Source organism: Ananas comosus, linkage group 15 (assembly GCF_001540865.1).
Source record: "Ananas comosus cultivar F153 linkage group 15, ASM154086v1, whole genome shotgun sequence".
In the NCBI taxonomy this organism is placed as follows: Eukaryota; Viridiplantae; Streptophyta; class Magnoliopsida; order Poales; family Bromeliaceae; genus Ananas; species Ananas comosus.
Window position 1 is genome coordinate 10,871,877 of NC_033635.1, and position 14,976 is coordinate 10,886,852.

The following is a 14,976-nucleotide window of genomic DNA, read 5'->3' on the forward strand; positions in this document are numbered from 1 at the left end:
TTTATTTATTTTACTTTCAAAAAATGTATAATTTGCTTTTTTTAAAAAAAATTAAAAAATATTTTCAAAAGAGCTATTGCATTAATAAAGATGGCAAAATGAGCCAATTATTTTTATTTATTCTATAAAAAAACAAATTTTTAATGTGTTTTTTTAAAAAATAATTTATGTATAAATTTTAAGAAATAGACGGAATAATGGTAAAATTAATCCTAACGAAAGGGATTAAATGCATCAACTTAAAATTTTATATTAAAAGTCACGAGATAAAAATAAAAAAAATAAATATTTACATAAATTTCTTTTATATTTTAGCTTTTAAAAATTACTAAGTCTACAACATGAAAAAGATTACAGAATTACAATTTCTAATCTAAGAATTGTAACACAAACATTTAGGCTAAAAATTTATTTTTTCGCATTTTAGTAATACAAAAAGAAGAAGATAGAGAATTATGGACATAATAAGATTACAATCAACTTTTGATTGGTGGGCTAACATTGCTATAAAATAAAAATAAAAAAAAAGATAAATAAATAAGGGGAAACTTCAAATACCCCTTCTGTGGTTTTGTACTTTTTCACTTTAGTATCTTATGGTTTAAAATGTATCAAGTAAGTACTTTGTGATTTCACACTTTCTCACTTTAGTACCCTGTAATTTTAAGTGTATCAAGTTAGTACCCTATGGTTTCGCACTTTCTCACTTTAGTATCCTATGGTTTAATATTTCGTTAAATTATATACCCCGAAATGAATAATAAAAATAAAAAATTGAACAAGATACTAACTTAATATACAAATAAAATCACAGAGTACTAACTTGATACACCTGAAATCAAAGGGTACTTAAATGAGAAAGTGCCACAGGTATTTGAAGTTTCCCCAATAAATAACCCCACAATTTTCCATGTGGCTCTGAGGTCAGCATTAGGTCATTGAGGACAAAAACTTTGTTGTATTTATTGAAAGTGGGGGTGGGTTTGATTAATGAAGACTCTTCCCATGGTGTGAAAATGAGAGTCTAGTGTGGGAGCCTCCATAGGAACAGCTGCTTCAGAAATTGCATAGAAGTGTGTATATGTTCACATATAAGGATACATATACTTCTTCCAAGTATATGAAGGGGGAGGAGGGAGAAGAACAATTGCAATAACAAGAAGAGATTCTTATTAATTGGGTTAATATTTTTCCATTAAAGGTATGCTCAATTAATTTTCCCCATTCTTTTATGTGGATCCTAAGAACAAATATCCCAAGTTTGCTTATTTTGCTAGTTATTTTTGTTTTTATTTTTTTTAAGCTGTGCTTTTGTGGAGATTTTCATAGCACAAGGGGGACTTAGTTTTTGACCTTTGTATATAATGCAAACCTGTCTCTTTTTTCTTTTGTCAGAGATTGTTGTTATATATCTTCAGTTTTCAGAATTGAAAGATCAATATCTCTTATTTGGTATATATGCAACTTCAATTTTCCATATCCTTGATCTTAAAAAAACCAAAAAAAAAAAAAAAAAAAAACCCTATATCCTCCTAATTTTATTGTTTGAAAGCATTTGCACCAGTGCTTATTTTAGTGGGTTTAATTTGATCCAGGATTCTTGCACTGAAGCACTCAGAAACTAATGGATCTCTCATCATGGTTATCTGAACTGGTACACACCCTTAATTATTTACTTCTCATAACCATGATCATGTATATTATCATCATAATAAACCTTTTACATAGAAACTAAAAAAGAAAAAATGAAACCTTTTTTTTTCTTTTTCTTTTTTTGAAAATAACATGCAAGGGTGATCATAATTTCACAGGAAAGTGAAGAACCCACCTTCATGTACCAACCTCATGATATGGGCTCTATGGATCCACTATCACTTGTTGATGAGGAGAACTCACCATTTCCCGTAGAAAACTATGCTCCTGATTACTGCTTCGATCCCAGCTTCAGCGGTTCGTCGTCGTCGCCGACGAGTTTACGCTTCAATCCATCCATGAATGCTGTTAAGACTGAAGGACCCCCCACTGCAGCAGCATCTGCTGCATCTGCATCTTCCAACATCCTCTCATTTGGAGGGGATGATCATTTACTAAGGCCAATACTAAATAGTGATCATCACAGTGGAGCAGCTACTATGTATTCTCATGGTGTGGTGGGGAAGGATGAGACTATTGATTTCCAGCAGAGAGAGAGGAGCAGCAAAGGGAGTAGTAGAGCATCTTACTGTACTGCTCAAGAACATGTTATCGCAGAGAGGAAGCGGAGAGAAAAGCTCGCGCAGCAGTTCATAGCCTTATCAGCAATGATCCCTGACCTAAAAAAGGTACAAAAATTGTACAAATTCACGTTCATTAATCATGTATATTATAACTTACTTTTGTGTAGATGAAATTGTTCTTCTGAGTGTAATTTTCCTAGAAAACACTATTATTAAGAGCAAAACGATCGTTTTAGAAGGTGGCGGAGCGGTAGCTCGAAGTTCAAATGATGACTTACTCTCTTAAAAGTTTAGTATCATTTGCGACAAAAAAAAATTTGTGGCGTAATTTCACTCTGAAATGAAGCCATAGGGAATCCCTAGCTATATGCATGCATTATGCCACAGTTTAATTTGTGACATAAATATTCAATAAATTTCCATTCAGTGCCAATACATTGAGGAATTTTTGGAAACATGTAGTTGTTGATTAACTTACCATTCACTTTATATATTGATTCAAAAAAATTACTCTTTAAAAGATGAATGCTAATTAACAACTTGAAACCAATACATTAGAAAACAATAAATGTAACGTCTTTTGTCGGAATGTTTTCGACCAAAACCAAGTACTTAAGCACCAAAATTCCACCCATTAATTGATTTTGCAGACCGATAAGGCCTCTCTTCTCGGAGGCGCCATCGACCACCTCAAGCAACTCGAAGAAAAGGTGAAGGTCTTAGAAGAACAAGCCACAAGGAAAACCACTGAATCCACCATTCTCCTGAAAAATTCTCATGCAATATCCAATGCTTCATCAGCTGATCATGAGACCCTTCCTAAGGTTGAGGCCACACTTCAGGGAAAGACTCTTCTCTTAAGGATCCACTGTGAAAAGAGGAAAGGAGTGTTGGTGATGATTTTGTCCGAGATCGAGAAGATGTCCCTTACCGTCGTCAACACAAGTGTCGTGCCATTCGAAGGATCGTCGCTCCACATAACCGCAACTGCACAGGCATGTTGATTACTTGTTGATATATCGTCATCGATCTCCTCTAACTTGCATGCATACCTACAATCTTATTACTTGATCAATCTCTTTCTATCTAATGGTCATATTATTTCCGGCATGTTATTAGGATTCAGCAAACATCGATCTACTCTAACGTTGTTTTCTTCTTTTGATCAGGATTATTAATTATCTTGTGATAATTTGCGCAATGTACAATGTATTTCTTTAGTTGATATGAACAATTTGATTTTTACTCTAAATTTCTTTATAATCACGATCTTTGGAGCTACGTACGAGTTGATTTACCATATCATAAGTAAACAATTTGAAGATTGCATACATATATATACATATATACACAACGGTATTATTGACAGCTTTTCATACTTCTTGCGAACCAACTCATTAAGTAAATAAGGTTGTGTGGAAAAGATATTTGTACCCAAACAGGTCATTAATTTCTTTGTGAATCACCATTTTTTGTGTTGTACCTATTATGCTTCTTTTAGTATGACATACATACAATCATACATACATACATATAAATGTATGTTCCACATGTTAAATGTATTTCTAGACCAATCTTTTGGGTATAACATATACAACATGGACATGCACATGCATGTGTCCAAGCGCAGATACGATAAATTGTGCTTGACAATATTATCGTGAAACACGTGATTTTTAGTACCAAAACCAGTTGATGTATGTGACTAATGGGTATTCGTCGTTTTTGTTGTTTTTATTGTTGTTGTGTTTTGTTGTACCTTGTCAAAGTAAATTGACCCTTATTGGTTGTGATCTCTTTTTTTATATATATGTATTTCCTTTGTACAGATTGAAGAGGGATTCTCTACTACAGTTGATGATCTTGTGAAGAATCTAAGTTTGGCTCTTAGCCAGTTCAAGTGAAAAAGATGGGAGTCATGTACATAGAAATGAGTCGATATATCGATAGTTGGTTGTTTCTTGTGTGTTGTTCTTTTTCCTTTTTTTTTCATTCGTTTTCTTCCATTTTGTTCATTAATGTATTTCTGCAACTTAGTTTTTGGAGCGGATGTAGCGTTAGCTAATGCTCTTATTTGAGTTTCAGAAGTAAGTTTTTTCATTAATGCTTAAGCCATAAAATGAATGAAAAGGTTGCTTGTTTTTTCATGTACATTAGCGTGTTGTAGATTGTAATAGAATATGTACGATCGCAAAAGTGTTGAATTGGAAAACTTTCTTTGGTTTAATGTACCAACTTAAATGGGAAATATTGCATGGAAAAAATTGTCATCCTCCTCTCCCTACACTATTATGGGTTTCTGTACACACTGCTCTTGTGGATCGCTGATATATCAAACAGAAATGATTTGTATAGTACGTGTATACGAGCATGTGTATCGACGATGAAACATCGATTGCCTCATTACATGATGGTGTTTTGGCCTTCAACACATGAGAAACATGTAGAATTATTTCTAGAATAAGTCGGGAAAATTAGTTAATTTGGTGTTCAACTCGCGTGAAAAGATATAGTACAACTTCAAGTACACCAGAAAGGCTGCATCCGAGATCGTGATTTTAGATTCGTAGATGGTAATAATTGAATGAAAAAGTTAGATGCATTGCTTTGATGGAGATTTCAAAGCATAGGTAGTTTGCTCTTCTCCTAAGCTTAATTCGATCCTAACTTGCGAAGTTACTACACGAGAAGTAATGATCGACTTTATATCTATCTATCTTGTTGTTTGGCTTGGCTTATTAAAAATCTACGACTTGTGAAACATGGAAATGCTATAAAAATAATAACAATAAAACCAAAATCTCAAAGAAAAATATTTGAATACATGTGATCAAAAATGACTTTTATTAACTAAGAGAAGCATGCATTTAGTTTCTCTTGTTACACAATACCTTCAACCTCATCCCTCTCTCTCTCTCTCTCTCTCTCTCACACACACACACACACACACAACTACAAATCAAGTGAAATCGAAAAGATTGGTCTCTCTAACTTTGGATTGTTAATTTAAACACATGTTAGTTTTTTGACCAGTTTGAAGAATTAATGCTTAAAAAATGGTGAACTTGATCATAAAGAACCGAGTTTAATCCTCGAAAATAGTGTAAATTGAGTATTTACTTAGGTAGTAGGCCCCTTAATAAAATTACATCAGCTTGCTCAATCTCCAAAACTGTATATTCATAACCATGTAACCATATTCATTTGCTAGCTAATCAAATTTTAGTTGATTTTTAACGTGCGTAATGTCCAATATCAATAAGGACTTGTAGGAGTAGAGCTTTTAGAGATGCTCCAACGCAACAACTTGGTAGATGAAATATTGTTGAATTAAGTTGCAAATTAAATAGACATTTTACATTATAGATCAAGCGAACGATTTGGCCCAGCATGTTGCAAATTAAATAACCATGTAACTAAATAAGTGCTTAATTACTTGCGAATCACTACGTACTCCGATTGGAAAAGTTATTAGGAGAAGCTCTATATGACATTTCAAAATAGAGAATCGAAGAAGCACTACATTATAAAAGCTCTCTTTCATTCAATGGCAAATCCAAAAGTTTATTTGGTGGAGTTTCCGCTTTTGATTTCTAAATATCTAGTTTCCATTTCTTTTTTCGCTATAGCGCCAATCTTAAATCCTTTTTTTAAAAAAAACACTCTATTAAAAATAATTATAACTGAGCATACAATCAAAAGTCGGGTCACACAGACACTAATTAATTAATAGTGCGATAAGCTAAGCCATTCTAAAACGAACTCAGAAAAGCCAATGATACACTTACACCTCATCCTTCGAGTATCGTGAGAATCACAAAAAATATTCTTATTTGTCTCATCATGTAATAAATTTATGCCCTACTAGTTTCAACTTCTAAAAAGGCAAATAAAATAAAATGGTGATCTTCTATTTAAATTAATCAAAAATCCAACATGAACACCCAAAACATCGGAGTTGTAATTATAATATGTGTGTAAACGATCCCCAAGATCTCATATGAAGTCATTGTGAAGTTGTTGACTCGAGGGATCGATTTGTCGTTAAGTTGCTTAATAATTATTTAATATGAGTTAATCACACGTTTTGAATTGCTTCGCGTGCAATATTTAAAATTTGAATTCATATTTGACCTCAATTTTGTCACCTTATTTAAATCCAATTAAATAAGTTCATTAATTGGTGATGATCTTCATGTAATATATTTGTTTGATTTTATGATAGTACTTTATTAGAAGCATAAATTATAACAATTTCCAAAAAATAGATTTGTGAGATTTTGGAAAGATTTTGATGTTTTGAAGATCATATTTTATTGACACCAATAATTGGTGATTTGGTGTTAATTAATTATTAAGTGAATCTTAGAATTGAGATCGAATTTCGAGTTGTGTTTCAGTGTCTGTTTGACCCTACTTTTAAAATTATGGATTCTATTCAAAAGGCAAAAGCAAGCTTTGCGAAGCAACAAAAAGAGTTTCAAATTTTGAATTAATAATCTACTTTAACAAAAGCTCAAATTTGATTTTAAAAAATATATATATTTAAACAAATCTACTAAAAAAGTACTTGTATACAAATGAATTGAGATAACAAAAAGAGAGAGCGAGAGAGAGAGAGAGAGAGAAAATAAACAAAAATAGTTTTAAAATTGAAAAGTTTATTTTTGATATTAGGACCAAGTCAAGCACCCAATGTGACTACACACCCACATGTAGTATTCTAATATATACTATATTTTATATATACATGTTGTTAATTACACCTAGTGATTGGTCCAAATTTTCTTTTCTTTTTTTAATGCACAATTATAATATCCAAATTATTATTATTATTATTATTATTATTATTATTATTTGTTTTTAAACATAAATATGAAAAACACTCCAACCATCCTGGATTTAAGATGATTCTAGAATCTCCTCGACAATTTGGAAAATTTGCACGTGCATGCACGTGAAAACAACGTGACATGAAGGACACATGTCATCTTATTATATGGTGTTGGATTTATTTATTTATTTATTATATTATTATTATATTATTGTTTCATTAATTTCTCGAGAAATTAAATTTGGCACACGTGTCACGCTCTTGTCGGGTCGGATGCTATTTCCCTTTCGTTCGTGGATCACACAATCCTCGAAAGCATAATTCTATATTTTTATAGGATTAGGGGGTGTTTAGTTGTAAGTAGTAAAATATTTTTTTTTTGTAAAAAATAAAATTAACATTTTTTAGTATTTATTTTACAAGAAAAAAAAAAATTTTATAATATTTATTTGGTTAAAAAAAATCACATATATTTGGTTCATAATTTGTACCAGACCCTCAAAGTAGGAGCTCTAATTTTATTACGTTTACTTAAAAAAAATTATTGAGAGGCTTTCAATATAATGCTTATTAATTCTAAAAGCATTATTCTGATAAACTAAATATGTCTTTTATATTTATTTTTAATAAAGCATTTGGCAAATAAAAAAAAATATTTTTCAGTATTGTCTAAAGCATTTCTATTTTAAACAATATTAGTTTCTATGGAGTGCTCCGAAGCTCTTATTTTGTGCATATTTCTATCGTTTCCACTATTGTTTGTAATCGGTACGTTATCATAATTTCACAATACAAAATTTTAAATTAAAACTTTTACTTTTGCTGCAAAAAAGAATTAAAAAAAAAAATTTAGTATAGCGAATGCTTCTTCTAATAACTTTACTAAGTATTGTTCCGTTAATTGTGCTACACCCCACACCATAACAAGTAGAAATTTTGTTTCCAAAGGAAAAAAAAAAAAAAAGAAAAAAATTGATGGGCAATTTATAAAGGCCAACTCTTAATGGGCCTTTAACTGGGCTAAGCATTGAAAATAAATATTGGGCCTTATTGGGCCCAATCCAAATTGGCCCATAAACAATGTCCTGTATGTTTACAATTTTATATTTTATATTTTTAAAACCTCAGAAATATTTTTGGAGGGATTACCGCGTATCATTTTACTTGTTCTATAAAGAAGAAAATAATCTTTTGATATATTTTTGTCATTTTTAAGAGTATTTTTATGGTCGCTTCCGTGTTATCGAGTCGTTTTCGATGATGGGACTTTCGAATCGGCGATCAGCTCCGTTATGTTTGATTCAGAATATTTGAAGTATCTAGTAAATAAATTTCGTAATTATTCTATATTATTTACCTAGTGATCGAAGTAGCCCAAAATTAATAATTTTAATAATCGTTGTGAGCTATTTACAAATTTACCAATGTAAAAATATTTAAATCACGGAAAATTTTGATAGAAAATTATTTTTTACTATATAAAGCAAGATCGGTGTCTTTTATCTAAAATTTTAATACCACATCATCATTTTTTATGAGATTTTTATTTTTAATCTCTAGATAAATAATATTGAAAAATTATAAAATTTATTTTCTAAATAGTTTCAATATTTTAGATCAAGACTAATAGAGCAGATAGTCGATTTAGAATTCTTAGTATCGAAAACGACTTGATAACACGAATGTTACTGCGCTTTTAAAAGCACAAAAGCTGGACTCTGTTTCACGTTAGTAAGGTGATTGGTAAATAATATCGAAAAATTATAAAATTTATTTTCTAAATACTTTCAATACTTTATATCAAGACTAATAGAACAGATCGTGGATTCATAATTCTTAGTATCGAAAATGACTTGATAACACGGATGTTGCTGCGCTTGTAAAAGCACAAAAGCCAGACTTTGTTCTACGATAACAAGATGATTGGTAAATAATACCGAAAAATTATAAAATTTATTTTTAAATACTTCAATATTTTATATCAAGTATAACGGAGTAGATCGTCGATTTAGAAGTTTCAGTATCGAAAACGATTTGACAGCACAGATGCCACCGCGCTTTTAAAAACACGCAAGCCGAACTCTATGCTACAGTAGTAAGATGATTGGGTAGTTGTTGGGGTAGTTTTTTTGCGTACGTGTAATTGTCCGCGTGGGACCCAATCGTCTGTTTTGTCGTTTTCCGGTCTTGTCTAGTAGTAAATGGTGGACCCACCACAGCACCACTTCAATCAAGGAGAGGTAGGGACAAAAATAGCTATTTTTATTATCTTTAACTATAGTAAAATTTTATCTCCGATTTAATTTGAGATGACTTAACGGCAATAATATTTTTAAATAATAGAAAAATATATGCAGAATATATTTGAAATAAAAATTAGACTAAAATACTATTAATAGCACTAAGCTATTGGTACTATTAGTTTTTTAATCCTTTGATTGAGAAATGTGCGGTTAAGATGATATGGGCTTCCTAGGGTTGAGTGGGTGGTTGATTGAATAGTATAATCTAACGGATAAAAATAATCAAAGGGTTAAATTTAACAGTGGAAAACTCGATAACACAAGTTTTTGGTGCTATCGATAGTATCCCAGCCGGACTCCTTAAAACAAAAAAAGTATAGAGATAAATAAGATACTTCAGAAGTTTTGAGGGGTATCCCTTTATTACAAATAGTCACAGACTGTTCAGACTAATTCGAAATTTAAGTTCAATGCATGATAACTTCATATATATATATATATATAGGGTTGAGTGTGGTTTGTTGAATAGTATGATCTAACGGGTGAAAATGATCAAAAGGGTAGATCCAACTGCTTCGTGCTATTAATAGCATAGTAGCCAAACTCTATATATATATATATATATATATATATATATATATATATATATATATATATAAACGAAGCGGATAACGTACTAATATTTTTTCTGTGTAAAAATAAAAATGAAACCACTAGTGGTTTCGGTGATTAGGTGTAAGAGAGAGAGATATCAGTTTTGAGATCTCAAAAATTTAAGGTCTAATTTATTTAAAGGCTCTTTGAAGGTAAAATTTAAATTAGTTGCTTATTTTACTAAATTTATAATTATATAAAATACGTAAAATATACTAACTGAATCCGTAAAGATAAACGATCTATTTAAGTTTGGAAGTTAAAGAGTCACTAATATGACTCAAATCAAATAAATTAAAACATCAAATAATAAAATTAAAATTTTTAAATGTTAGGCAATCAAATCCATATAGGTGATAATTGAAGTAAATTTTGTATATTTTTATCTTCAATGAATTAGATGAAGTCTGGGCAAGCAAGTCGAATTTAATTTTCTAAATTTATTTTCAAACTTCAAATTTTTATGTTAACTTAGTTTATCCCTAGAGCAAGTGGCAAAGGGCTTGGTGGTTGGTACCCGAAACCCAAGTTCGAATCCTAATTGATTCACATTTCTAGCTAAGTTTATTTCTAAATCAAATAAACGAAGCAGGTAGCGTGCTACCTATCTCTCTCAAAAAAATAAAAAAAATAAAAAAAAAAACTTAGTTTAATGAACTAGACTAAGCCTGACCTAACTTAACCGAATCTATTAGAAACCAAACCAAAGAGATCGAACTAGATTTTTCACTACAACAAAATTAGATTATAGGGACACATGTTTGGGACACTTTTGTGTAAGTATCCTATTTATACCAAAACTTTTAAAAAAATCTACTAATGCCTAAATATAAAGTCCAATCCAACCAAAAATAAAAGGTTACTCTAGCTCACCCCACCCCACCCAGCCTATTCGGCCCGATTACAAACAGAAAAGAAAAAGAAAAAAAAATCGATTACCATTTTCCCTTCTCTCTTTACTCAATTGACTGAAATCCTAAACGAAGATCCTTTCCTCTCGTCCTCCTTCGCCACCGCAACCAATGAGGTAGAGTTTCGGCGGTTGCTAAATGGTTAAATAAGTATTGGTAAATTAGCAGCACTCTTTTTAGGTTATAACGATACTCTTTAACTGTCACTGTATACCTAGCGACCCCACATATAGAAACACATTTTAAAAGTGTCAGTAATTTAGCCAGCAACACTTTTTTTGACCTGTACCGACATTTAAAAGTGTCGTTATAGACCGTTTTTGTTGTAGTGTTTTTAGGTTTATTTGTGTGTGAGAGAGAGAGAAAGATTTTCATAACTTAATTTGATCCAAGTTCCCTTAACTTCAAATCGAATGAATCGATCTTAATTTTCTAAATCTAACTATTTGTAGATTGTCGGATCATTGGCGCTAACCATTAATTCCAAAAGCTCGAGCTGTTAAAAATACGCAACAAATTCACTTAAAACATACAGATACAGCGAGAAAGAGAGAGATTTAGACCTTACATTTTGACACTGAATTTTTTTAGTAAATTAGAATGAAATCTGACCCGACCGAATTTGGCCTATAAAAAATCAAATTGAATTAAAATATATATCATAATGTTAGGTCTATGTGTATATATAGAACTAGACTGGGATACTATCAATAGCACGAAGCTATTGGTACTATTAGGTTTTTAGCCCTTGGATTGAAAAATGTGCTGTTCGAATGATGTGGGCCCTCTAGGGTTGAGTGAGTGGTTGGTTGAATAATATAATCCAACGGATAAAAATAATCAAAGGATTAAATTTAATGGTGGAAAACTCGATAGCACCAAATCTTTGGTGCTATCGGATAGTATCCCAACCAAACTCTATTTATATATATATATATATATATATATATATATTAGAGAGAGAGATGAGAAGATGAAGGAGGAGAGAGAAGAGAGACGGAGAGACGATGATGAGAGAAGAGGAGAGAGAGATTATTAATAGACTTTGGCTCTATTTCTTGATTATTAATAGCTTTTGGATCAAATACTATTCTACCTACCATCACCTACCATCATCATTCCAATTCTATATTTCTTCATCCAAAAGTTAAAAACTTAAAAGCACCACCTCTTTAGTACTTTTGGAAGTATTCTACCTCAACTCTCCCTCCTTCTCTCTCTCTCTCTTTATATATATATATATATAGAGAGAGAGAGAGAGAGAGAGAGTCCAGCTGCTATGCTATCGATAGCACTAAACACTTGGTGCTACCAAGTTTTCTGCCGTTAAATTAACCCCTATAATTATTTTTACCCGTTAGATTATACTATTCAATCAACTACCCACTCAACTCTAGGGAACCCACATCATTCTAACTGCATATTTCTTAATCCAAAAACTAAAAAACTAATAGTATTAATAACTTTGTGCTATTGATAGTATTCCAATCTAATTATATATATATAAAAGAGACAGAGACATATGTGGTTGTTGGTACAAAGGACAAAAGAGCAGAGGGAATGTTTTATGGCCCAAGGTCCCAACTAAATAATAATATTATTATTAATAGTGTTATTAATTCAACCCCCAACAAGACAAAGAAGCTTCTTCCACAAACACTATTCTATGGACATACAGCAACATCCCTTCACACCACAAACAATTAATGGGCCCCCACAATAACGAGGTTGCCTTTATTTTTTTTTTTAAAAAAAAAAACTTTAAATACTCTATGTGATTTAGCACGTCCTTATTTTAATATTTTATAGTTTAAAAAATATTTCTTTATTATCCGATGGTTTTATTTTTTTTTTTCCACCCACCTCTCCGTTAACTTCTCATTTATAACATATAAAAAAAATTCAGATACTATCCTAGTATTTACTGATTTTTTATTTTAATATTCTATAATTTTTATTTCTTTATCGGTTTAACAAAAAGAATAATAAAAAAATATTATAGAATACTAAAGTGATATATTTTAAAATATAAAATACTAAAATCAATTGTGGGGCCCACATGTCGGGATAGTCCCTATACTATATTTATATTCAACTTACGTTGCTGTACTACTCAATGAAACATTCCCTGCTTTCATAAATACCACAATTTATTATTTGAAACTCTTTATATTTCTAGGTGGTTTTTATAATAAAGTTTTTGAATTAATAATTAATATAGTTAAATATAATTTAAAGTATTTAAAATTTTTTAAAATAAAATTTTACAAGTTTTGAATATAATTGTTTAGCGTATCGAGAGGTTACAATCTCAACGGTTCCAATTAAGAAACCTCAAAAAATAAAAAATAAGATTTTTTTTTAATTCAATTGCTGTCTTTTTTTTTTTGGTCTAAATAATTAGAAGAAAATAAAAGTTCAGCTTATTTAGATTGTTCTGCGACACTAAATAGTGTCTTATTTTGAGATATTTTATTCGTAATACAGATCAATACAAAATTATAAAAATTTATATTTTAGATATTTCAAATAGTTTTAATCATCTTAATTATATAGAACATAATTGGGACATCCTTATAGCTAAAATAATTAATAAGTGTGAATATGTTAAAAATATAGAATTACAGTAATATTATAAGAAAAATAAGTTTTTTCTTTTTGTAGTTGGACTAAAATACAATAATATGAAAGCTCAAAAATTGCAATAGTGTGAGGAAAAAATATATATATATATATACCAGCTCAATTGTAGGTCTTTCTGAATTTTTTAATTTAACTGAGACCTCTCAAATTCTAATTTTTCAAAATTGAGTAATTTTAATCTATAAATTTAAATTTTTTATTAAATTTATTAGTATTTTTTATAAATTTAATAAATTTAATTAAATTTTAGTAAATAAAAGTATGCTAATTAATAATTGATAACTAATAGAATTATTACAAATTTTATAAAACTCCAATTAAAAATTGGAAGGCCCTAATTAAAAAAAGAACGCTTTGTAATATNGTTGCTTATAAATTATTGGATAATAAAAATCAATTTTTATATGCTGATAACAAATATTGCCTATATTAAATTTTATTCTGAAAACAACATGCGATGTGTGCGGATATGTGATGGGGTGTTGGGGTAGACAAAGAATATGGATAAGATGGAAAGGTGGAAAAAGTCCTTGTTATCCCTTTTTTTGGCCAATTTGCATAAAAAATTCACTTATTTTGGACTTTTGTAAAAACGGACCACCTTTTTCATTTTTGCAAATTCGGTCCGAATTTTCAGCAAACTGACCAAAATACCCATATTATTTTTTCTCTTTCCTATTTCTCTCTCCTCTTCGTTTTTCTCGTTCTTTTTTTTTTTCTCTCGCCGAAAAAAGTAGTGAAGGTAGAGGCGGAGGCAGAAATGGTCCGTCTCGCCTCTCACCCTCATGCTCTCGCCCTTGCCCTTGCCCTCGCCCTCGCCCTCGCCCTCACCCACGCATCCCCCACCTTCCTTGCCTCCGATCCTGCCCAGGCCGTGCCACGACTTTTTTTTTTTTCTTTTCTTCTCCGACTCTCCTCCACCGTCTCCGACGACGACGTCTCTCTCGCCCTTCCCCGCACTTCTCGTCCCCGGCTCCGAGGCTGCAGCGCCGTAGTGACCTCCACGGTGTCGACGTCGGCGCCAGCGAAGATGCATGTCGTCGAAGGCGGCAGAGAAGGAGGGAGAAGGAGAGACGAGAAATTGCGGGAGTGAAAGAGGAGAGAGAAAAAAATTATTTTCTCTCTCCTAATAACATATTAACATATAATTATTATTATCAAACTATCTTTTCTTTCTTAATTTTTGAAAATAAATTTTTTTTTTCTAAAGAAGGTTAGGTTGAAATTTCTTTTTTTTTCTAGGTTAGACGCGGCATTGACTCGAAAAAAACGTGGAGACAATATGATTGTTTGTTGTACCAAACACTGTTCATAATGTTCTACGAACACTAGTTTTGTTTTTAAAAAAATAATTATTAGTATTAAGAAGATATTTGGTATCACCTAAATACAACTACTTTATTTTTCATAACTGTATAAAAATTTAAATTTGACATTTATTTTAATATATTTAAATTCAATTGTTATAGTTGTAA

The 14,976-nt window shown here is 30.9% G+C and overlaps 1 protein-coding gene across 2 annotated transcripts; it reads left to right on the forward strand.

Moving 5' to 3' along the window:
- Positions 1,019-4,387, forward strand: LOC109721667 (transcription factor NAI1-like). 2 transcript variants are annotated; one of them, XM_020249392.1, is made up of 5 exons: positions 1,019-1,201; positions 1,596-1,654; positions 1,812-2,321; positions 2,867-3,211; positions 4,046-4,387. In XM_020249392.1, exons 2-5 carry the CDS (start codon positions 1,625-1,627, stop codon positions 4,118-4,120), a joined length of 960 nt encoding a protein of 319 aa, XP_020104981.1. In that variant the 5' UTR covers positions 1,019-1,201; positions 1,596-1,624; the 3' UTR covers positions 4,121-4,387. The 2 variants fall into 2 exon arrangements, with proteins under 2 accessions (XP_020104981.1, XP_020104982.1); XM_020249393.1 differs by lacking the exon at positions 1,596-1,654.